The following is a 23,759-nucleotide window of genomic DNA, read 5'->3' on the forward strand; positions in this document are numbered from 1 at the left end:
TGTGATTTTTTTTTTTTTGGGGGGGGGCGTGGGAGGGGGCGGGGTACGGAAAGAGCAGTACATTAGCATCGTCATTTGTAATCAAGTTGCCTTAATATCCAGTGCTAAGAGCTTGCCGATTTATTCAGGAGCTCCATTGCAAACACAGACTGGCCTGTGATTTTTCTATACTTTCTTTCAGGTTGCTGCACCAAGGAAGAAAATATTTGATGTAGCATAGCCAGCAGAATTAGGGGCATTTTAATTATTTAGAGACCTGTGAATTAATAGTTAATTTTCCATTCAATGTTAACTTGAATTTCAAAGGAAAAAATATTCAAATTGAAGTATAATTTTACATCAAATATGGTTCTTGTTTAATTACTAATTCATTTTTTTGTAAGATGAGAACTTTTAAAAATTTAAAGTATATTCTCTAATTTAAAAGTATTTTTAACAGATTTTCATTTTCATAAAAGCTGATTATCATTCTTTTTCTTCAACATGGTACATTCTGAGTTTTATTGTTTTTCTCTTATTTTTAGATCTATCCTTCTGTGGAAAATGTGCGGACCAGTTTAGAAGGATATCCTGGTAATTCTTGGGGAGACTGTGTCAGTTGTGTTTTATGTATATTTCATGAATGTCCTGGTAAAATTTTACCAGTATTGGTTAGAAATTTGGAGATGGTTTTCACTTAACTGTATAAGGATCATGAAAATAGGCAATATCAAGCTCTACGTTCTGCAGATGATACCCCTCAGTTTGGGTGTGTTATTAATCCTCACAGAAACCCTCTGCACAATGGTTTTCATTTTTACTGGTAAGGTAACCAGCAGGTTAGTCGTCCAGACAAGACAGCCAAATAAAATCAACTTCCCCTTACTCTTCAGTGCCTTTTCAGAGCTTATCCAGCATACCTTCCTCTCATCTCTTTCCACATCCTCCCTTCCTGTGTTTGAGGTACCATGTGGTCCTTTTAAATGCCTGATACAGATATATTTAAGGTCTGGAATTTTTTAAATTTTGCCTTTGGCATAACATTGTTGATGTGTCTATTCTGTCAAGGGCTTCATCTGCAAATGCCTAAGATTTTTTGTAGGCATCCGTCAACCTTGTCCATTTCCCTTATACTCATACCAGGCACTAAACCTTTATTCGGAATTCAGCAGCCCCCTAGTTAATGTAATCAGGAGGTAACCGAAAACCCAAATAGTGGCTGTCTCTGGAAAAAGCAAAGTCTAATTGGCATTGGCATTTGCTGATGGCTAGAGCAGAATGTGCTGAATTAGTCCATTTATTGCTTATCAGGCTCAATAAGAAAAATCTGCCAGAAAAATCTCACTAGAGTTTGGAGTGTATTTGCCCATTTTTTTGCTTTTTAATGGAAAAACCAAAATTACTTCACTGAGACCCAGGGATACAGTGGTGGTTTTTCTTTGGTCCTCTTTTTGCACCTCTAATAGGCTAGATTCATTCAAAGTGTATGTTTAATGGGGAACAACATGGTATTTTTAACAAAGCTGTTTTATAACTGGCTTTGAAACTGAATGTTTTTAGTTATTTGAAGTTGAAGACAGGACATGCCCTATTTGATATGTCAGAGATGTTTGGATATAGATCTCTTTGGGTATAGATCAGTGTGGAGAAGTTCCAGCATGTGTTTGGAAAGTCACTGATGAATCCACTGTGGAGTTTTCTTCGTTTCAAAAATGAGCAAGCATTGACTTCTAATTTCCACTTGAAACTTACTTTATTCTCTTTGCAAGAATAAGGCTTTTAGAATTCCTTTTTTCAAACTGAACTGTTTACTGAATGTTTTGTTTTTTAGCCATTCTTTTCTGTTTGTCAGAATCTGTTCAGCCAGTACAAAGTCTGTTTGGAAATAGTGTGTAAAGATGAAGTAGAAGGAGCACTGACATCTCGTCCTAGATTTCCTCCCCAAGTGTCACGGTCTTGGGCAAAACCAGAGGCTGTCCAGCTGTGTCTTATTTGCATCAAGGAGAGTAGGATGGGCCAGGATTCTAACACCTCAGATCTATGCAGTTATAGATGTTAAATTACCATCACCAAGTAATTCAATTATAATTTTTTCTTTTCAAAGTGTACTTTTAATGGGGAAAAACGTGGTATTGTTAACAAAGCTGTTTTATAACTGGCTTTGAAACTGAATGGTTTTAGTTATTTGCAGTTGAAGCTTTGCAACTGAATGGTTTTAGTTATTTGCAGTTGAAGCTTTTGCAGGAAAAAGCTCTGTTCCGCTTTACTTGGTGAGTTCTCGTCCTCAATGAGATAATTTACTTTTATTCTCGACACAGGAGAAGAATTGTAAATAGTCCTTACATTCCTGATGGGAGAAATCTTTTTAATGTGTTCATAATTCTTGCTCTGAATGTTGAATGGGTTTCTAAAAAGTGATTAGCAAGTTGTCATTAGTTTTCACTATGTTTGTGTTACATGAGCCTTATTTAAAGGCATTCCATGACTATACTTTGTAAAGTATATGATCATCACTTACTTTTGCTTATAAGTCTGGATGTTTATAAGATTTGTATAAAGTTAATACTGAAGGAAGGAAACCTCATTAAGAGAACATATCTAATGCAAGTATAGAGATATTCTTTCAAATAACTGTTCTGTAAGATGAAGTAATAGAAGTAGTTTTTTTCCTGTTACCTTCTTGCTGTTTATTATAGATTTTCCTCTTAATGAGGGCTCCTCAAATTATATTTCATAATTTTTATTGTTTTATTTTTCTTTTAAAAGCTGGGGGCTCTCTTCCCTATAGCATCCAGACAGCTGAAAAACAGAATTGGCTGCATTCCTATTTTCAGTAAGTAATTGGTTTAGACTGCTGCTATTGCTTCTTTAGGAATTAGAATGTTATTTATGTCACTGGTTTGTTTTTTTTAAAAAGGAACTTTATGTAATATAGCTATATTCTTTCATCTACATATGTTAGTGATAGAAATAATTTAAAACAAGGTTTTGAATTTTTTTTTGGAATAGGTTCTTAATACCAAAGAGGAAAATTTATTGCTGTGAGGTTTCTATTTAAATATTGGCATGCCAAGAAAGATAAATAAAAGATCATGCTGGGTAGTTTAGAATTTACATAAGCAGTATTTTAGTTCATTTTTCCAAAATATAAAGTATCATTATTCTGTCTGTACCATCATATGTGCAGCTGCAAGCTCGGTGAGGGCAGATTCTATGCTGCTGTTTCCTGAGGATACAGGATAGTATCTGGCATGTTGTCAGAGTTCAGTAAATGCTGAGTGGACAAGTGAAGGGAATGTGCTTCATCCTTCTCCAGCCACAGCAGTTGCACAGCCTGCATATGCAAGGCCAGTCTGTTTCATGCTTGTCTCAACAGGTGTTTGCTGTGCTGGTTAGCCAGAAATGAAAGTAGAATTACTTTGAATTATAGCTTTCAGCTGTAATTCAGTGTGTTATCCTGGAGCTTTTCTTTAATGCTTTCTTGAGAGGTTTTTCCTTACAGAGGACTTTTTTTTATATTGAACTCCTTTCAGTATTATATTATTAAATTCACTTGAATGAAGACAGTGATGGTACCTACCTAAGCCTGATTCTGTTTTCACAGACGATCTGTTAATCTGGGGGGACCATCCTCCTATAAGTAAGGATTGTTGCTTCATTATATAGGTTCCCATAGAACCATAGTCTACAGTATTGGAAACTTAGAAACCAAACTCAGATTTGTGAATGTCAGCATTTGACTAAAGTGTTTCTGCCCTCGCTTTTCAGCATTCATTTTTTTCATATACTGTTTGTATTTTGTCTTTTTTGTGTTTTGTTTCGTTCAACAAGCTTTTGCTGAGCCTCTATCGTAACACTCCATGGGAGCATGATTCTTCCCTTTAAGGAGCTCACAGTTCAGGCAGGAGACATATGCACACATGCTGTTAAAAGCACAACACAAGGGCCAGGTGCGGTAGCTCACACCTGTAATCCCAGCACTTTGGGAGGCCGAGGCGGGCAGATCACGAGGTCAGGAGATCGAGACCATCCTGGCCAACATGGTGAAACCCCTTCTCTATTAAAAATACAAAAAATTAGCTGGGCGTGGTGGCGGGCACCTGTAGTCCCAGCTACTCGGGAGGCTGCGGCAGGAGAATGGCATGAATCCGGGAGGTGGAGCTTGCAGTGAGCCGAGATTGCGCCACTGCACTCCAGCCTGGGTGACAGAGCAAGACTCTGTCTCTAAAAAAAAAAAAAAAAAAAAAAACCAGAAATAATATGTATGCGTGTATGTATGTTCATGGCAAAAATGGAAAGGCTATATGCTGAAAGGTTACAGTTCTTCTTGTGAGAAGTGGGAAGTTTATAATTCTAAAATGGTCATGCGTTATTTGAACGCAGCTGTATAAAATATCACAGGTCACAGAGTCGTGTAGCCACTGTTAATTTTTAGATAATAGGCTTTTTCTTTTCATGCAGTTTCCTAATATTAGGATTAAGATCAATTTGTTTTATTTTGTAATTAGTGACTTGTGTCTTTTCTGTCACTAGCAAATGGTCAGCTGAGACTTCTGGCCGCAGCAATGCCATGCCACATATTAAGACATATATGAGGCCTTCTCCAGACTTCAGTAAAATTGCTTGGTTCCTTGTCACAAGGTAAACAGTCCTTACATTCCTGATGGGAGAAATCTTTTTAATGTGTTCATAATTCTTGCTCTGAATGTTGAATGGGTTTCTAAAAAGTGATTAGCGAGTTGTCATTAGTTTTCAGTATGTTTATGTTACATGAGCCTTATTTAAAGGCATCCCATGACTAATCCCTTTGTAAAGTATATATGATCGTCACCTGCTTTTGCTTATAAGTCTGGATGTTTATAAGATTTGCATAAAGTTAACATTTACTTCTATTATTTAATACCTCAATAGGGGTTATGCAAATTGGCATTTGGGGTAAGTACAGAAGAATAATGAAATGTTAAAATTAATATTTTTTTCTTAGTTTCTCTTTAGGTAATTAAAACCCGAGGCATTCAAATCTCTTATGTGTCCTTTTCTAAAACATCTTTAAGATGTAATTCACGTACCATAAAACCTGCCCATTTAGTCTCTACTGTTTAATGGTTTAGTATAGTCACAGAATTATGTAACCATTGCCATAATCTAAATTTAGAATATTTTCATCACCCCTATAAGAAACCACCTACCTGTTGGCATTTTTGTGTCTATTTTTATAGGAAGATAAATTGCTATGCCCTTTGAAAGCTAGAACTTGAGTTCCTGACTCCCAGGCTGAACCGAACGATTAGGCATCTCTTCATGATTCAGTAACATAATTAATGTCAATAGCAACTAATTAAAGTACCACAGAGTAGAATTATTTCTTTAAGAGAGGAACAGCACTCATGAACAAACTTTTAAACAAAAGAGCCACTTACATCTTCTTGGAGAAAGAGAAAGATTTATTTTAAGGAACTGGCTCATGCAGTTGTGGGGGCTGGCAAGTCCAAAATCCATAGGGCAAACCAGCAGCTTGGAGATTTAGTAAGACTTGGTGTTGCAATCTTGAGTCTCTTTCTACTTTATTGGAAAAGTTTAATTTAATGTCTGTTTGGGTGTTGTTTTCCCTCAAAGTGTAATAAAAAGGTGATGTACTTCACAGAAATTGCGTATTATTGATTCTGTTTCAAGGGTATTAAGGGAAGTGGAGATTAAAGTAACCCTGTGAGTAATCTTTTTCTAAAGGCAAAGTTTTTGTAGTTCAGTTCAATGGTAGTGTGTGCTTCACTGTGAGAACACAAAGAGCCAGGAAGTATGAGCCCTGCCATGCATGTGACCCTGTATCCTAGGTGTTTACCTGTGTAAGCACTGTATTGTAAGCACTCTTAGAACTGTATTGCCTTGCTGGGGCAGAGGCAGGATCAAATGAGAGATGAGCTAAACTAAGTAAAGAGGTGCTGTTGTAAGTAGGCCTAGAAGTAAGCCTGAGAGAAAACCCAGATGGATTAGAAGGAACTAGTGAAGACAAAGGCCATGGAGGTGGGAAAATACACGGGGTTTTCAAGGAACAGCCGAGTGATTCCATTAGGCTATGTAAAAGGAAACACAGGTTCAGATACCTTTAGCATGTATTTTCTAAAATTAAGTCAGAAAACATCCACTGTCAGTTTACTCATTTAGTATCTTGTCAGTTTTGTACTGTGAATATCTGCTTTAATGTTGAATGGCTGTTACTAAATTAAGCAAATTATAGTTATTTGAAGTTTATTGTAAGAACTTGAAATTTGTCATTATGGATTTGTAGCTTCTAGTTTTATTCTGTAATAACTGGACTGAAAGCTATATCTACTTCCTAAATGTTTAACGATTAATAGCAACAACATTCATTCAGCAATTTCAATATGCCAGATTGTTCTGGGTGAGCAGTCATGTGTATTTACTTATTTAATTCTCACAACAGCTCTATGATGACCAGGAGGCACAGAGTGATTAATAAGCTACCTAGTGTCATGCAGTAATAAGTGGTGGAACCCAGACAGCAGCACGCCTCTTCTCTACTGTCTGATGCCCCTCTTAATCCACATACAGGTTTAGTGTACCTGTTTTCTTTTTTTTTTGAGACGGAGTCTTGCTCTGTCACCCAGGCTGCAGTGCAGTGGTGTGATCTCCACTCACTGCAAGCTCTGCCCCCTGGGTTCACGCCATTCTCCTGCCTCAGCCTCCCATGTAGCTGAGACTACAGGCGCCCGCCACCGCGCCCAGCTAATTTTTTGTATTTTTAGTAGAGATGGGGTTTCACAGTGTTAGCCAGGATGGTCTCGATCTCCTGACCTCGTGATCCGCCCGTCTCGGCCTCCCAAAGTGCTGGGATTACAGGCGTGAGCCACCGCGCCCGGCCGGTGTGCCTGTTTTCTACAAAGACTAGTTAATTCCGAAGAAATTGTGTCAGGCTTTACTTTGATTGTTGTATAAAAGAGGAAAGGGACATTGGGCATTCCAATATGATTGCAAGATTTCTAAGAAACATAAATAACAACTTAGATACATAGAGCCCACTCTCTCAGCCCTTCCATAACCAAGGAAAGTGTAGATTCCCAATATAAGTGGCATCTCCCAGTAAGCAGCTCCCTTGATTAGGTTTGGACATTTTGTCTGTCTGTCACTTTTTCTGAATCTGCCAGAAAGAATGTTCCCAAACCAAACTCATCGTATGTAGATGGAGATTTCTTTTCCCAACATTCTTGTTTGCCCTTGTGGCACCTGTCTCTTATTACCAGGTTTAAAGCCTGAATGTCCTCTTTCACTCTTCCTTCAAATGTTGGGCAAACATTTATTGAGGTCCTCCTGTGGATGCCGGGCACTCAGGATAAAACAGAAGATCTAGATAGTGCCTTTTAGATGCTCACAGTCTCTGATGTGAGGAGCCAGACACAGAAATAATTACAATAGGAAGAGACCAATTCTGTGCTTGAGGTGGGCACGTGGATGCTTTGGAAATAGCTATCAAAGCCTATTCATCTTTGAAATGTTTCAAAAGTTTCCTCTACCAGTCCTTGCAATTACCAGGTCAGAAACTTATCACCTGGACTTCTGAAAGGGTTTCCTATCTGTTGTGCCATCACGTGGGTGTTCTTCACAGGCCACTCATCCTGGTTGCCCATGCCCCTTCACCTTTCTGAAACGTAGAGTTTCCTCATTGTCCCGTGTTCAGAATTCCCCACGTCCTGTAGGCTAAAGTACAGATTCCTCAGTTTGGAAGTCATGCCCCAGCCACACCATTTTCACCATTCTTACCCATTAATACCCAACAGGAACTTTGAGAAGAAGCCAGGCTAGCCTCCTTTGCCCCTGAAGTCATCTAGCCAGCAGCCCATGTAGTTTCCTCTCCTGATCCTTTCATCCCTTTTCTCTGTTTCTTCAGTTGCTACTCATCTTTTAAGAGTTGTGTTCAGGTCCCATCTCCTCCTGGAGCCTCTTTCAGCCTCTGCTGGTCTCTCCCTGTCCAGATCCTTAGATCCATGTGCCGCCAGTGGAGCTCACAGCTCCTACACCTCACTATTTTGTCTCTCAAGCATGAGCTTTAGCATTGTCAGACAGTACTAGATGAGATGGTCATGTCTACTATTGAACAAGTCTTGCCGTGGACAAATTTCTTAATCTCTCTGAGCCTCAGACTTCTCATCTGCACAGCAACTATGAAGGTTTGAGGTGCCAACCATGGTGACCTGTGGGAGTAAGAAGAACAGGGCAGGGGAGAGAATTGACCTGCATTAAGTAGCCACCATGTGGCAGACACTTCTGGTGCTTTACCTACATAGTAGTCTCTTTCAGTCCCCACAAGAGCTGTGAGGTGGCATTATCCCCTCCCTCCGCTCAATGAGGAATAAGGCAGCAGAGTTGAGGCAGTTCTACCCATTACTCAGCAAATATGTATTGGCCACTGTGGCAAGAAGAGAGTAATTAAGATGAGGTTCTCATAGAATTTCCATTTGCATGAAAGAGATTTACCAAAGAATTCATTGTATACATATTAGTTAATTGCACTTGTAATGCTTTTTGACTATTCTACATAGGTGGGTTTTTACCCAATAAGACCTTAATTTTCAGTCTTTCAGCCAAAACATCACTTCTGGAGCCTGGTGGCTTCCATAATGCCCTAGATTCCTGCATGGTCAGTGTTCTTTCTCTATTCACTGTGGTTGCTTGTGTAATTATCTGGCTTCCCCTGTAGACTCTGAGGCCAAGTCCATGCCTGTCTTGTTCAGCATACCCTGGTGGCTGGCCAGGTGCCTGACATGTGAAGGCTGATGAAGGCTAGGATGGAAGTGGTAACTGTGAAAGCACTGCCTAGACTGCATAATGGAACATGGGAGGGCCCTCAAAGATGATTCCTGAGTTTGGGATGTGGAGATGGGGATTGTCACTGATATCAGTATAGAAGTCAGGGAATGGAATTGGCCTCCCACAGTGGGATGATGGTGAATTTGATTGCAGATTCATTTATCATGGTGGGGACTTCAGGTGGAATTGTTTGTTGGAGATGAACTTAAAACTGTGGTGTACATATAGTATGTTTTGGAGTTTGGGTTAGTACTGATTGTTGACACCATAATCCTTTGTGACTTCCTGAGGAGAATATAGCAGATCAATGCCTGGGCACTGAAGAACATACAAGAAATACATATCAGGTGGGCTTTTCATGCCTACCAGGTGTTGCATTGCCAAGCAAATGAATTGGATTCAAGCCATCCCTCCTGGGTTGAAGAGCAACTGGTCACACATTCTCCATGAAATAACCTTTCTCCTACTAAGAAAAATGTTATATATATATTCCGTTTTGGGTATCAGATTTAACCATTTTTATCCAGCACATAACTTCTGAGCACCTACTGTGGACCACACACTTTTCTAGGTGCTAAGAATGCAATAAACAATAAAACATCTTGACTTTATGTTCTGGTGCTGGGAATTATACAAAAAGCAAAGAAGTATGTTTATATATGCAAATGGTGGTAAGTGCTATACAGAAAAAATGGAATGATAATTTAGGTGCACAGTCTTTAATTCTAAATTCTTGGTACCATATGTAGTTCAATATTTGGATTTTAGAAAGATAATATGGTACCTATACTGTCTGTTAATATGCCTAGTGGTATCTGGACCAACACTTTATAATAAAACATTTTGGAAGCAAAGATCACAGGTAGCCTCATGTCATCTTAGTTCAACTTTTGTTGCCCATTTTGAGTTAAGATCAAGTTTTGCTATCAAATGAAATGAGTTAAATGCTTTATTTCAAATTTGGTTTAGGTAGTTGTTTTTAAATTTTCAGAGCTAACATTGTAGTTCTTAACCAGCAGTTCCAGGCACAGTTCCAAGCACATTATATATATATATATATTAATTCATGTAATCCTCATAGCCATTCTACAGTGTATCCATGAATCCCCTTTTCAGATGGAAGAACTGAAGCACAGAGGTTAAACACGGTGCCCAAGAACCCAGAGTCCCCACCCTCAAACACTGTCGTGTAGGGTATGAGTGCCCGGGTTGGGGAGGGAGGCTGCTCCTTAAAGAAGAGGTCTTACTTCTTTCAGGTCTCTGCATGAATGTCACCTAACGTGGTGATATTCATGCAGAGACCTGAAAGAAGTAAGAGAAGAGCCATGTGGATGGGTCGCTGAGGGAAAGCATTCCTGTGTGGGGTGGGGAGTGGGAATATGCTTGCTGTGTTTGATTAACAGCAAAGTAAGTGTTACTAGAGTCAATAGAATGGATGGGTAGGTGAGTTCAGAGCAGTAGTGGGTGGCCAGACTTTGCCTTTTTACCTGCTTTCAGATATTACTGTTTCTTTGATGCCTCCTGGGTTGCCTGAGGCTTCATTAGTTGTGGGTCTATGGAAAGCAGTTCAATGAATGTTATAATTTGAATTGATTGGAATAATTGAGTGCTTTTCTAAATGCTTGTTCCATGAGATTTTGTAGAATAAGATGTGATTTTAAATAGTTGACTTTAGCTTATACTCAAATAGGGTGTCTCTCAACAGGACACTATTGTTATTTTGGTCAAGATAATTTTTTGTTATACAAGATTGTCCCATGCATTGTAAGTTATTTAATAACCTGGCCCTCACATACTAACTGCCAAGTCCTGGTGAAAGCTGAAAAAAAAAAAAGCCTTATACATTTCTAAATATTCCCTAGATTTTATGCTCTGATGGACAATATCATCATCCTTGAGAATAAATTCAAAAGTTTATGAACAACGGATATAATATATCCTTTCATTTAATATATTTACTTGCTTTAGAATAGTGAGGCAAGACTGTAGAGAGCACTGGATTCTAGTCCAAATGAAGCGCTCATGCCCAGCAAATCTAATGCTGTGTCAGCAAAGTAGCAGACATACTAGATTTTAAGAATTGGATTTTAGCCAAAGGTAAATACGTCAAAAGCTACATAAATTTAACTTTTGATATTTTTCTACTTTATTATTACTACTGATCCATACTAATGTTTGGGTTTGGAATGAATAACCAACTCCTCTTTATTAAGTACAATAAAATTAAATTCCCCAGAAAAAATTATAGGGGTAATAAGCACAGTGAATGATAGGCAGTATGAATTTTGACTTTTAACATGATAGACTTTAAAAAAATAATCTAGAGCTACATATCCAAATAAGTGTTTGAAAGTAGGTGCTTTGGCCAAAAACATTGCCATTGCTCAAGTTTTCTTGCCACTCTTCCAAGTTCTTTCAAAATGAGTTGACATGACACGTTAGTAAATAAGTATTGTTTCTTAACAGACACTCTTTGTTTTCAGCCTTGCATTAGTTTTCTGTTCCTTTGTAATATATGATCACAAACTAAGAGGGCTTAAAACAATACAAATTTACTATTCCATGGTTCCCGTGGGTCAAGAGTCTGGGCGTGGATCAGCTGAGCTCTCTGCTCAGTGTCTCGCCAGGCTAAAATCAAGGTGTCAATCCAGCTGTGATCTCATCTGAAGCTTGGGGTCCTCTTTCAAGCTCACGGTTGCTTGTGGCCGTGAGCCTGAGGTTCCTGCTTTCTTGTCGGCTGTCAGCCAGGTATTCTCAGCTCCTAGGTGCTTCCCGTGGTGTTCTGCCGCATTCCTCATGGGGTGCTTCTTGGAAACCGGCAGGAGGATCTATTTCAGAAAGGACCCAACCCAAGCCCACCCAAGATTATTTCCCTTTTGAGTAACTTAGTCAATTAATTGATAACCGAATTATGCAAGTGAAACTCATCATATTCACAATTCTGGCTCATCCTCAGGAAAGGGGATATACAGGCGTGTGCACCAGGGGCCATCTTTCGATTCTGCTTTCCACAGACTTCACTGAATTTTTTTTTTTCTGAGATGGAGTTTCGCTCTTATTGCACAGGCTGAAGTGCAATGTCACGATCTTGGCTCACTGCAACATCCGCCTCCTGGGTTCAAGCGATTCTCCTGCCTCAGCCTCCTGAGTAGCTGGGATTACAGGCATGCACCACCACACCACGGCTAATTTTGTATTTTCAGTAGAAATGGGGTTTCTCCATGTTGGTCGGGCTCGTCTCGAACTCCCGACCTCAGATGATCCGCCCACCTCGGCCTTCCAAAGTGCTGGGATTATAGGCATGAACCACTGTGCCTAACCCACTGATATTTCTTTCCTAGTTCGATTTACCCTCTTATTCTCCAATCTTGGCTGGAATTAATTTTTTACTGTTTCCAAAATTGGGGTTTGTTTTCTATAGTTAAGCAAAAGTACCCTTGTACACACTGGAAAGACTGAACCTCCGGCTCCAAAGCTCTTTGAGAAGTGAAGTTCTATACTTTTGTGGAGCCAAAAGAGGCAGCTGTACTGGAGTAAGGGACCAACCCCGCAGCATGACTGCTTTGGAGAACCATATTTACTTGGGTATGCAGAGTTGTTAAAAACAATAGTCCTATAAAAGATTCGTAGAATCACAAAAGATCTGATTTCCTAATCTTAAAAAATCTCATCCCCTTAGAAAATGTATTTCGTATGGTTCCTATTGGGTCTACATAATATCTTATTGCCTGTTATGTCTCTACCCATCATAAGTAGAGGATGTTGACTTCCTGATCATTTGGACTTTGTTTCATCCAGTTGACATTTCACAAATGTGAAAACTGGCTACAGAAGGTCAGGAATTGGAATCTTATACAAATGCTAGCCTTAATATAGTTTTTAATCTTCCCTTTTATTATTTTAAATATAAATCACAGTTTTCATTTCCTCTCTTTCATTATGTGTTGTGACTGAGGTTCTGACTGAAAGCATTTTTCATAGACCCTGGGTCATGTTTTAGTATATAGTTGCCATAGTAACCACATCACCAAGAATCATAAAATCTGCACCAAAACCTTTTTAAATGAAGTTTCTGCTGAACTATCTGCATTAGAAGTTTCCTTTTACTGTAGAGAAAATGAGTTTATAATTATCAGGCTTCATTGCCTACCAGAATACTCATTGTGATCTTTGGTAATTATTCTTTAGTGTTTGTGCTTTCTGGCAGATTGGCTAATATAGTGCCTAGTTCGGTACCTGGCCTGTAGTGGCTCCAAACTGAATGAATGGTATCCCCCTTAATCTAACTGCAGTTTATTTTCAGACTGCTTCTCAGGTTTTATTTTTTTCTGTACTGTCTAGAATAACCATACTTTTCTTTCAAGTTCTAATTCAAATGCTCCCCTTTAAGTGAAACTTTTTGTAGCTCAGCAGACATTATTTTTTCCTTTGTGTTTTCATGGCGCTTTTTGCTTGGTCCTTTTTACATCTTCTCAGTTGATTCCTTTTTTTTTTTTTTTAATTTTGAATATCTTTTCTCACTGCTTCTGTAGGCATCGACCTGATTGCTTCTTTCTGGATCCCTTTGCTTCCCTGTATCATGAGCTTCGGGTGAGCAAGGTGCCTGATCTTACTCATCTTTTTCTGCTTAGCATCTAACACTGCATGGCACATGGGTAGTGACCAAAAAATATCTGAATCAGTGCCCTTTTAAAAACTTATTTTTTTCAAATAGGTAGCATACACAATATATAAATGGTATATAAAGAAGGTATGTCTTCCCATTCCCGTTCCCCAGCCTGCTCCTCATCTGGAAACCACTACTACTAGTTGCTTGGGTTTAATAGCTATAACCCATCAACATTTTTAAACCCAGGGTCCACAAATGGTGACGTTACCCAGTCATCTAGCATATTATGGAGGAAATAACCTGAGATAGAGTCCAAAGATCCAAGTCCTAGTTTGAGATTGCCACTTACTAGCCTTGCCACTTAAATTTTGCAAAACGCATTTATACCCTTGGCTTTTATCTCATTTATGGAATCCCAAGAATGATGATAGAAAACATGTGGTTGTTTCCTATTAAACAGTATGCTGTGTTTAATATTAGTTCACTGCTTGATTTTTCATGTCTCTCATATTCATTAGGCCTCTTAGGATTTAAGAAAGCACCTTATAAAGCCTTTATCTGTTTTGCCTGTGTAACACATCCGTATAACATATATGACCTTAAGACATATTCAAGCTGGGTGCAGTGGCTCACACATGTAATCCCAGCACTTTGGGAGGCCAAGGCGATCGGATCACCTGAACTCAGGAATTCGAGATCAGCCTGAGCAACATGGTAAAACCCCATCTCTACCAAAAAATTTATTTAAAAAAAAGGGGAGGGGGCATGGTGGTGTGCACCTGCAGTCCCAGGTACTCAGGAGGCTGAGATGGGAAGATAACTTGAGCCTGGGAGATTGAGGCTGCAGTGGGTCATGATGGCACCACTGTACTCCAGCCTAGGCAACAGAGCGAGACCCTGTCTCAAAAAAAGATCTTTTCAGAGATATATAGCCTTTTCTAAACCAAATATGTGGTTATTTTTATTTTTACTTTTATTTTTTTTGAGACAGTGTCTCGCTGTGTCGCACAGGCTAGGGTGCAGTGGCGTGATTTCGGCTTACTGCAACTTCCGCCTCCCGGGTTCAAGGGATTCTTCTGCCTCAGCCTCCCGAGTAACTGGGACTACAGGTGCATGCCACCATGCCCAGCTAATTTTTGTATTTTTAGAAGAGATGGGGTTTCACCGTATTGTCCAGGCTGGTCTTGAACTCCTGACCTCGTGATCCGCCTGCCTTGGCCTCCCAAAGTGCCGGGATTACAGGTGTAAGCCACTGCGCCCAGACATATGTGGTTAATTTTTAAATTGCTCACAATTACTCTATTTAATCAGGACAAGTACAGTCAGCCACATTTATACATTCAGAGAAACTCAAAATTAACAGTTCACTTGAACTTATTAGGATGTTATATTAGCTGGCGATTTCCTCTTTTGATTGGTTACTTGCTTTTATGGAGAGATACTTATGGTTTTTAATAAGATTTTCCTCCCATCTGTTTTGATCCTACCATAAAATCATCCCATGTTTGATGGGCAGCCGGTTGTTAGGGAAATTATTGGGACATGATGACAACTGTGGTATTTAAATTTTACCACAGGACTAAGCAGGAGGAAGATGAGGTTTAAGAGAAGCCTTGGTTAGTGCCTAGGTGTAATTGGCAAACCCAATGAGAACAGTTACGAAAGTTGTGTATTGTGGGTGGTCAGAAGCAAGGTGGGTACCTAACACATGCTGGATCACTGTTAGAGTTGCCTAGCAACTGACAGGCAATGCGGATAGTCAGGGATGAGCAGAAATGTTGGTGCTGCCACTTCAGGAGAAAACGAGACAAGTGCTTGACTGAAAAATCACTGGCTTTTTGAGGAAACATAAAAGACATTCTCTCTCCTCTGCTTTTCAATATTACTATGCAGTACTCGTTCTCTAATGTCTGTTGCTTTGATTCTGAAACAAATCATCTCTTTTTGTTCTCCTTTGTCTGAGTATTTTGGTGAAAATAAAATTGGATTACACAAGAAAATACTTACAGATGTCATTGGGTAGACTTGGTTGCCTGGCCCTGTGGCTCTAAGATATTGGGATTAGCTGGTATGCTTCATGTGCTTTGTTACAAATGTTGGTTATCAGTACTAACGCCTACAAGTGACTTCCTTTATACAATAGAGATGATTCAAGGTCATATTACTACCCTCGCCTGCCTGCATTCTGGTACAAGCAGACTGAAGACAGCATACCCCTTACTAAAGTCTCGTGAACATCATCACGATGGAAAAAAGCTTGAGACCCCTGACTCAGTGCCTCTAGACCCTTTGCACACTGGCATTGCTAGTCACTAAGTGCACATCTAGCTTGAGATGAGGAGGTGCTACCTGGAATTTCCCACCAGGGACTGGCCTCCAAAGAAAGCCTCTCTCAAGTAATATAGCAAATACTTGTATAGTGCTTACTGTATGCTGGCCAAGAGCTTTTTTATACTAACTCATTTAATCCTCCAAATTAGGAGCTAGGTGCTGTTACTATCCCCATTTTAGAGATATGAAAACTAAAGCATAGAGAGCTTAAATAGCATGCCCCCAGGTGACCCAGTTGGGAAGCAGGAAGAGCTAGGATTTAGACCCAGGTAGTCTGGTGTGACTATTTCTTGTTTATGTGCCAGGTGCTGTTCTAGGTTTTAGTTATAGATGATGGACAAGACAGGTATGGTCCCTGCTTTCATGGAACTTGCCTTCTAATTGATGTAGACCTATCGTCTCTCTGCTTTGGGATTGGCACAGAAACGTTATTACAGGAGAGTCAGCAGGATGGTTACAGGCCAAGAGAAGGAAGGGAGGAAGCAGGTTGCCTATAAGGTTGTGAGCACAGCTCTCTGGGAGAGTTAAACATGCTGTTAGGCTTTGTGGAGCTGATCATCAGCCCCAAGGAGGCTGCTCCTCCAGCTATCTCAGGTCTTAGTGGGAACCTTCCTTGTGCTATGCAGCACCAATATTTCAGGCTCCAAAAAGACAAGAATAATTCCCAGGACACTGTGCACTGTGGGACTCAGGAAAACCAAGGTAAGGCACCAGCCTTCACACACTTTATAGAGGAATCATCTTCAGAGAGCTTTTCAAGGTCTCCAAGGACCTTGACCAAATACTGACCATATATTGGACTATTCAGTCTTACTGGCCATGTGAATAGTCCATCTACTCTGCAGCCACACTCTTAAGACATTTGCTTCTGCTCTCTAGGCCCATTTCCCCATCTGTAAAACCAGGGGTTGGGCTAAATCAGTTGATTTTATACTGTGTTCCTTGGAGCCCTGTGGGCTCTGGAAACCCCTTTTGGAAACCACCACAACAGTGGGCAGAGAGAGACGAGCGCAGGTAATTCACCCAGAGATACTTGCCTCTATTTGCTTAAAATGTTTCCTTTGAACAAAGGGTTCTCCAGGTTTAAAAAGAAAATTTTTAAAAATCATTATAATAGATCATCTCCCAGGGCCCATTCTAACAAACATTTCATAGTTCTATTAAAAGCATTAACCATTTCCAAACCTTACCTTTGTGATGTGCATTAAAATTTCCTAAGCACTTGCACCTAGATTATTTCATTCATTCCTCATTATAACCCAGTGCAATGAGCAGATGGTGTTAAGTCTGTATTGTAAGTGAAGAAATTGGTGACCTAAGTACATAACCACAAGGTAACACAGCTAGCCAAAAGCAAACTCAAATCTTACAAGTCTGTTGCTCTTTTCAAGTCCTTGTATTTATTGCCTTTCCATTATATGAGGCAGACTAAAGCATTGGAACATTTCATTAGAAAATAAAACAGTAAGCAGTTTTTGATTATCACATGGGTTACTATTAAATATGTACTCAAATTATTTGGTATAGTATTCTAAATACCAATTTTGACCTGAAATTTGAAAAGCAATTTTTTTATCCTTCTTGGCAGTAATTTTTGGCATTTTGGATTATTGATGTGATGACTTCTAAAGTCCTTGTAATTCCATCTGTGGGATCAAGAATAGATGGATCCTTTTAAAGACTAGGTCAGTAGGTAGGCTAGACTATGCCATCGGGCACCAAAGCCTCCATTTAGAGTCCAACATGGCTGTGAAACACTGCTTGGCGGGGGGAGGGTCATGATAGGCCCACGACTGAGGAACAAAGTGAGGTTGCAAGTAGATTTGTCCGAATCTATTTGGTGGTTTGTCAGACTTTACACTTGAAAAACCCCACAGGCAAGTATCTAATCTCCTTTAGTGTTCTGCTCTTATCTGCTTGAAAACATGCATCATAATCATTTTCATTTTTCTTTTCCTGCTGGCGTTTCTTTGTTAATACACTGTATCTGTAAGACCTGATATCTACCCTGGAAACACAGCTGATATGTTGCATCCTCCTAGTAGTTAATCTCCCAAGATTCTTCAACATCTGCAGAATTTTGAGACAGGATTTCACTCTGTCATCCGGGCTGCAGTGCAATGGCATGATCACTGCTCACTGCAGCCTTGACCTCCTAGGCTCAGGTGATCCTCCCCTCTCAGCCTCCCAAGTAGCTGGGACTACAGGTGTATGCCACCATGCCTGGCTAATTTTTTTTTTGAGACGGAGTCTTGCTCTGTCACCCAGGCAGGAGTGCAATGGCGTGATCTCAGCTCACTGCAACCTCTGCCTCCCGGGTTCAAGCAATTCTCCTGCCTCAGCCTCCCAAGTAGCTGGGATTACAGGCACCTGCCACCAAACCTGGCTAATTTTTTTATGTTTTTAGTAGAGATGGGGTTTCACCATGTTGGCCAGGCTGGTCTCCAACTCCTGACCTCAGGTGATCCGCCCACCTCAGCCTCCCAAAGTGCTGGGATTATAGGCATGAGGCACCGTGCCTGGCCTATGCCTGGCTAATTTTTGTATTTTTTGTAGAGAAGGGGTTTTGCAATGTTGCTTAGGTTGGTCTTGAATTTCTGAGCTCAAAACTCTCTGTCTGCCTTGGCCTCCCAAAGTGCTGAGATTACAGGTGTGAGCCACCATGACCAGCTCCTCTTCCTCTTTATTATTCACCAATATTTTCATTCCACCCTTTTTTGGCTTTCAAAATTAGTCATTGTCATTATTATTTTACAGTCACTTCTTGTTTACAGTTACCCACAAGTTTACTCATTTCTTTGTTCCTTTTTCTTCCTGGTAGCCCTGTCCTTTCAAACAAATTCAGTTTTATTCCTGAACTATATCTTTTGTAGTTATTTCATTGATGCCTTCTTACTGGCAATAAGCTCTGATTTATCTAAAACTTCCTTTATTTTAACCCTCATTTTTGAGTGATAATTTAACTGAATTTAAAATTATCTGGCCAGACGTGGTGGCTCACGCCTGTAATCCCAGCACTTTAGGAGGCTGAGGTCAGTGGATCACTTGAGACCAGGAGTTCAAGACCAGTCTGGGCAACATGGTGAAACTCTGTCTCTACTAAAAATATATTAGCTGGGCATGGTGGCTCACACCTGTAATCCCAGCTACTTAGGTGACTGAGGCACAAAAATCGCTTGAACCCAGGAAGCGGAGGTGGCGGTGAGCTGAGATCGCTCCACTGCATTCCAACCTGGACAATAGAGCAAGACCCTGTCTTGTTGGGGGGGGGGGGGGAAACCTGGGACAAAGTAACTGCCAACTAAGATTTTTTTTTTTTTTCCTTTTAAGACAGAGTTTTGCTCTGTCACCTAGGCTTGGCTCACTATAACCTCCACTTCCTGGGCTCAAGTCATCCTTCCACCTCAGCCTCCCAAGTAGCTGGGACTACAGGCATGCACCACCACACCTGGCTAATTTTTTTCTTTTTTAGAGATGGAGTCTCACTATGTTGCTGGTCTCACACTCCTTAGTTCAAGCAGTCGTTCTGCCTCAGCCTCCCAAAATACTGGGATTATAGGCGGGAACCACCATGCCTGGTCTTCCTCCAAGTTCCTTAAATATTTTTTTCCATTGACTTTTGAGCTCAGTTGTTAGTATTGAGAAGTTGCCATCTAATTATTGCTCCTTGTGGAAAAGCTGTCTTTTCTCTTTGGCTGCTTTTAAGATTTTCTTTACCTTTGGTATTATTCAATTTAGCTATGATGGGTAAGTAGGTATGGATTTGTTTTTATTTAGTCTCAGCAGAGTTTGTTGTATTTCTTCACTCTAAAGAGCTGATTTTTCAACAGTTCAGTAAAATTTATTGGCTGTTATCATTAAGCATATTGACTCTCACCTTCTCTTACTTCCTTCTTGCAACTCTTATTAGATGCTTGTTGGACCCTCTCATTCAATCTTCAGTTTCTTACTTTCTACCTCTTTGCCTCTGAGTTGCAGTCTGCCTGATTTCTTTAGATCTTTCTTCTGTTTCATTAGTTTTGTTTTCAGCTGTGACTCGTGGTATTTAATTCAACAGTAGAGTTTTTAATTCTAGTGACTTTATTTTACTTTTGGACCTTCTTAGATACCATATATTTCATGGTTTAGAGTTCAGACCATAGTCACACTGCCTGAGTTCAAATTCTTACTCTATCATCTAGTACCTGTTGAAATCTTGGGCGCAAATGACTTCCATTTCCTTATCTGTTAAATAAGGATAGTAATAGAATAGGTATCTAATAGTTAAGAATGAAAATAAATAGATTATATGAAGGTATTAAAACAATGTTTCGCAGTTAATAGATGCTGCATATTAGCTGCCGTTATTAGCAAATTTGTTTTATGCTGGTTTCATTATTTCTTTTGTATGTTGTTTACTTTGAAATCTTTTGTTTGCTTGTTTTTGTTTTTTGAGGTGGGGTCTTGCTGTGTCACCCAGACTGGAGTGCAGTGGCACATGATCATAGCTCCTGGGCTCAAGTGATTCTCCCATCTCAGTCTCGCAAGTAACTGGGACTGCAGGTGCACACCACCCTGCCTGGCTAATTTTTGCATTTTATTTTGATATGGGATCTTGCTTTGTTGCCCTGGCTGGTCTCGAGCTTCTGGCCTCAAACCTTCTGTCTTGGCTTCCCAAAGCACTGGGATTACAGGCATGAGCCACCATGCCCAGCTCAAATCATTTTAAGTATACTTATTTTTAACTTGTCATCTAATCGGCCAATCATCTGAAGTTCCTGGAGGTCTAATTATATTTTCTGTTGTCTTGCTTATGATGGATTTGGATTATTTTCACTTTTATTTTACAATTTGTGTCTTCACTGAAGCTTTAACTATAAAAATTATCTGTGACTTGAGTGGACAGACCTCTGTACCTCCAGAGAGATTTTGTTTCTGCCGGTCTCTTCAAGAACCTGGAAACAATGTCTATGTTAACATCTTGATGTAAGGTAGGGGCAGATACCTAGCATTTCAATATTTGAGAGATCAGGTAGAAGAAAAGGAGTGACCAGAGAGGTTGAAAGCAGAAAGGAAGCCACAAAGTGTAGCAGAAAACAAGGAAAAAATATTACATTAATGTTTCAATTATGCCAGGGGATAGGAGGCACTGATGGTAGAATTCTCATGCTACGGAGAGATTAAGATGAGATTAAAGAAGTTTCCATTGGATATGGCAGTGTGGAGGTTTTCAGTGACTTTCAGTGGTTTCAGGATAGTGGTTTGGGGAAAAGTCTTATTGAAAGCACATAATAGATTGAAGGGTAAGTGGGGTTCTCTGCAGTATTGTACTGGAAGTTATAGCCAGTGCAATAAGGCAAAAAAATAAAAGATATAAAGATTGTTAAGGAAGAAGTAAAACTATATTTTCAGAAGATATGATTGTGCATTTGAAAAACCCCAAGGAGTTTAAACATGATTTCAAGATTCACTATAAAAGCAGGGTAAGACTGTGATATCAGCATAAGAATAGATAAATTGATCAATAGAACAGAGTCCAGAAATAAACACATATATCATCAAACATTTTTGACAAAGGCATCAATGTAATTCAGTGGACGAAGGATGTTCTTTTCAATAAATAGTGCTAAAGCAATTGGATATCAATGCAGGAAAAAAAAAACCTTAGCCTATCTTAGGCCATAGACAAAATTAACTTCAGATGTATGATATACCCAAGTGAGAAAGCTAAAGCTATAAAGCCTAGAACAAGAATATCCTATAACCTTGAAGTAGGCAAGATTTAGTACGTAAGACATAAAATGCACTTGCAAGAAAAGATTTACACATGTTTGGACTTCAAAATATTTTAAAACTTTACTTTGTCAAAAGCCACCATTTTGGGATGGAGGAAAGGTTTTTCTAAATAAGACCTCACACTCAGATGTTATAAAGTAAAAAACTGCACCTTCGATAACTTCCTTCCTCGCCCCAAAATGGAAGAAAGCAAGCAAAAAAGACCTTCGGAACTATAAAAGTTTTCATAAACAGTTATAACTGGGCAAACATTTACAACATAATTGTAATATATGAAAAGCACTGTGTGGTGGGCAGAATAATGGCCCCCCAAAGATGTCTTTGTGTAAATCCTCAGGGGCTGTGACTGTTAAATTACCTGGCAAAGGGGAATTAAGGTGGCAGGTGGGATTAGGTTTGCTAATCAACTGACCTTAAAATGGAGTGGTTATTGGGGGAGGACCCAGTATAATCACAAAGATACTTAGTAGAAGACAGACAAGTAGAGAGAGAGAGAGAGAGAGAGAGAGCACTGCATGAAAAGAACTCAGCTGACCTCATTGGCCTTGAAGATGAAGGAACACAGACATTCCAAGGGGAATGCAGGCAGCCTCTAGAACTAGAAAAGGCAAGGAAATGAATTCTTCCTGAGGGCCTCCAGAAGAAACACAACACTCCTAACACTTTAATTTTACTTTACTTTGTGTAAGATAATGAATCTTTGTTTTAAGTCATTAAATTTGTGGCATTTTGTTAGAGCAGCAGCAGGAAACTAATGGGCACTGCATATCAAGAGAAAAAAACAGTATCATAGTTTAAAAATTAATACTCCACAGAAGTAAACATCAGCATTCAGTAGTGATATGGGCTGACTGTATCCCCACCCAAATCTCATCTTGAATTGTAGCACCCATAATCCCCACGTGTCATGGAGGGGATCTGGTAGGAGGTAATTCAATCATGGGGGTGGGTTTCTCTGTGCTGTTCTCATGATAGTGAATATGTCTCATGAGAGCTGATGGTTTTATAAAGGGCAGTTTCTCTGCACACACACTCTTGCCTGCCACCATGTAAGGCATGCCTTTGCTCCTCCTCCTCCTGCCATGATTGTGAAGCATCCCCAGCCATGTGGAACCGTGAGTTCATTAAACCTCCTTTCATTTATAAATTACCCAGTCTTGGGTATGCCTTTATTAGCAGTGAGAGAACAGATGTTATAGTAAATTGCTACCAGTAGAATGGGGTGCTGCTATAAGGATACCCAAAAATGTGGAAGCAACTTTGGAACTGGGTAACAGGCAGAGGTTGGAACAGTTTGGAGGGCTCAGAAGAAGACAGGAAAATGTGAGAAAGTGGCAACTTCCTAGAGACTTGGAGGGCTCGGAAGACAGGAAGATGTGGGAAAGTTTGGAACTTCCTAAAGACTTGTTGAATGACTTTGACCAAAATGCTGATAGTGATATGGACAATGAAGTCTAGGCTAACATATTCCTAGAGGGAGATGAGAAACTTTTTGGGAACTGGAGCATAGGGGACTCTATGGCATTAAAACATGGCATTAAGTGTTTATGGCTTTTCCAGGCACATGGTGCAAGCTGTCAGTGGATCTACAATTCTGCGATCTGAAGGATGGTGACTCTTCTCACAGCTCCAGTAGGCAGTGCCCCAAAGGGGACTCTGTGGGGCCTCCGACCCCATAATTTCCTTCTACACTGCCATAGCAGAGGTTCTCCATGAGGGCCCCATCCCTGCAGCAAACGTCTGCCTGCACATCCAGGCGTTTCCCTACATCCTCTGAAATGTAGGTAGAGGTTCCCAAACCTCAATTCTTAACTTCTGTGTACCTGCAAGGCCATTGCTTCAGAGGTGTGCTGCAGGGGTGGAACCCCCATGGAGAACCTCTGCTAGGGCAGTGCAGAAGGGAAATGTGGGGTAGGAGCCCACAGCTTGCACGGTGGGCCTGGAAAAGCAGCAGACACTCAATGCCAGCCCCTGAAAGCAGCCAAGAAGGGGGGCTATGCCCTGCAAAGCTACAGGGGCAGAGCCTGTCCAAGGCCGTGGTAGCCTACCTCTTGCATCAGCGTGACCTGGATATGAGACATGGAATCAAAGGAGATCATTTTGGAGCTTTAAGATTTGACTGCCCTGCCAGATTTTGGACCTGCATGGGGCCTGTAGCCCCTGTGTTTTGGTGAATTTCTCCCATTTAGAATGGCTGTATTTACCCAATGCCTGTACCCACATTGTATTTAGGAAGTAACTA

At 40.1% G+C, this 23,759-nt stretch overlaps 1 protein-coding gene across 2 annotated transcripts in view; it reads left to right on the forward strand.

Annotated features, from left to right (window-relative positions):
* The window catches only part of TDP1 (tyrosyl-DNA phosphodiesterase 1), an 88,589-nt gene that overhangs the window by 33,445 nt on the left and 31,385 nt on the right, over positions 1-23,759 (forward strand). For both annotated transcript variants that reach the window (XM_011974306.1, XM_011974307.1), the window contains 3 exons: positions 525-573; positions 2,746-2,812; positions 4,513-4,620. In XM_011974306.1, the coding sequence (XP_011829696.1) occupies positions 525-573; positions 2,746-2,812; positions 4,513-4,620 (224 nt within the window). The remainder of the gene's footprint in view (positions 1-524; positions 574-2,745; positions 2,813-4,512; positions 4,621-23,759) is intronic.

The sequence above is a fragment of the Mandrillus leucophaeus genome, unplaced genomic scaffold (assembly GCF_000951045.1).
Source record: "Mandrillus leucophaeus isolate KB7577 unplaced genomic scaffold, Mleu.le_1.0 Scaffold144, whole genome shotgun sequence".
Taxonomy (NCBI): Eukaryota; Metazoa; Chordata; class Mammalia; order Primates; family Cercopithecidae; genus Mandrillus; species Mandrillus leucophaeus.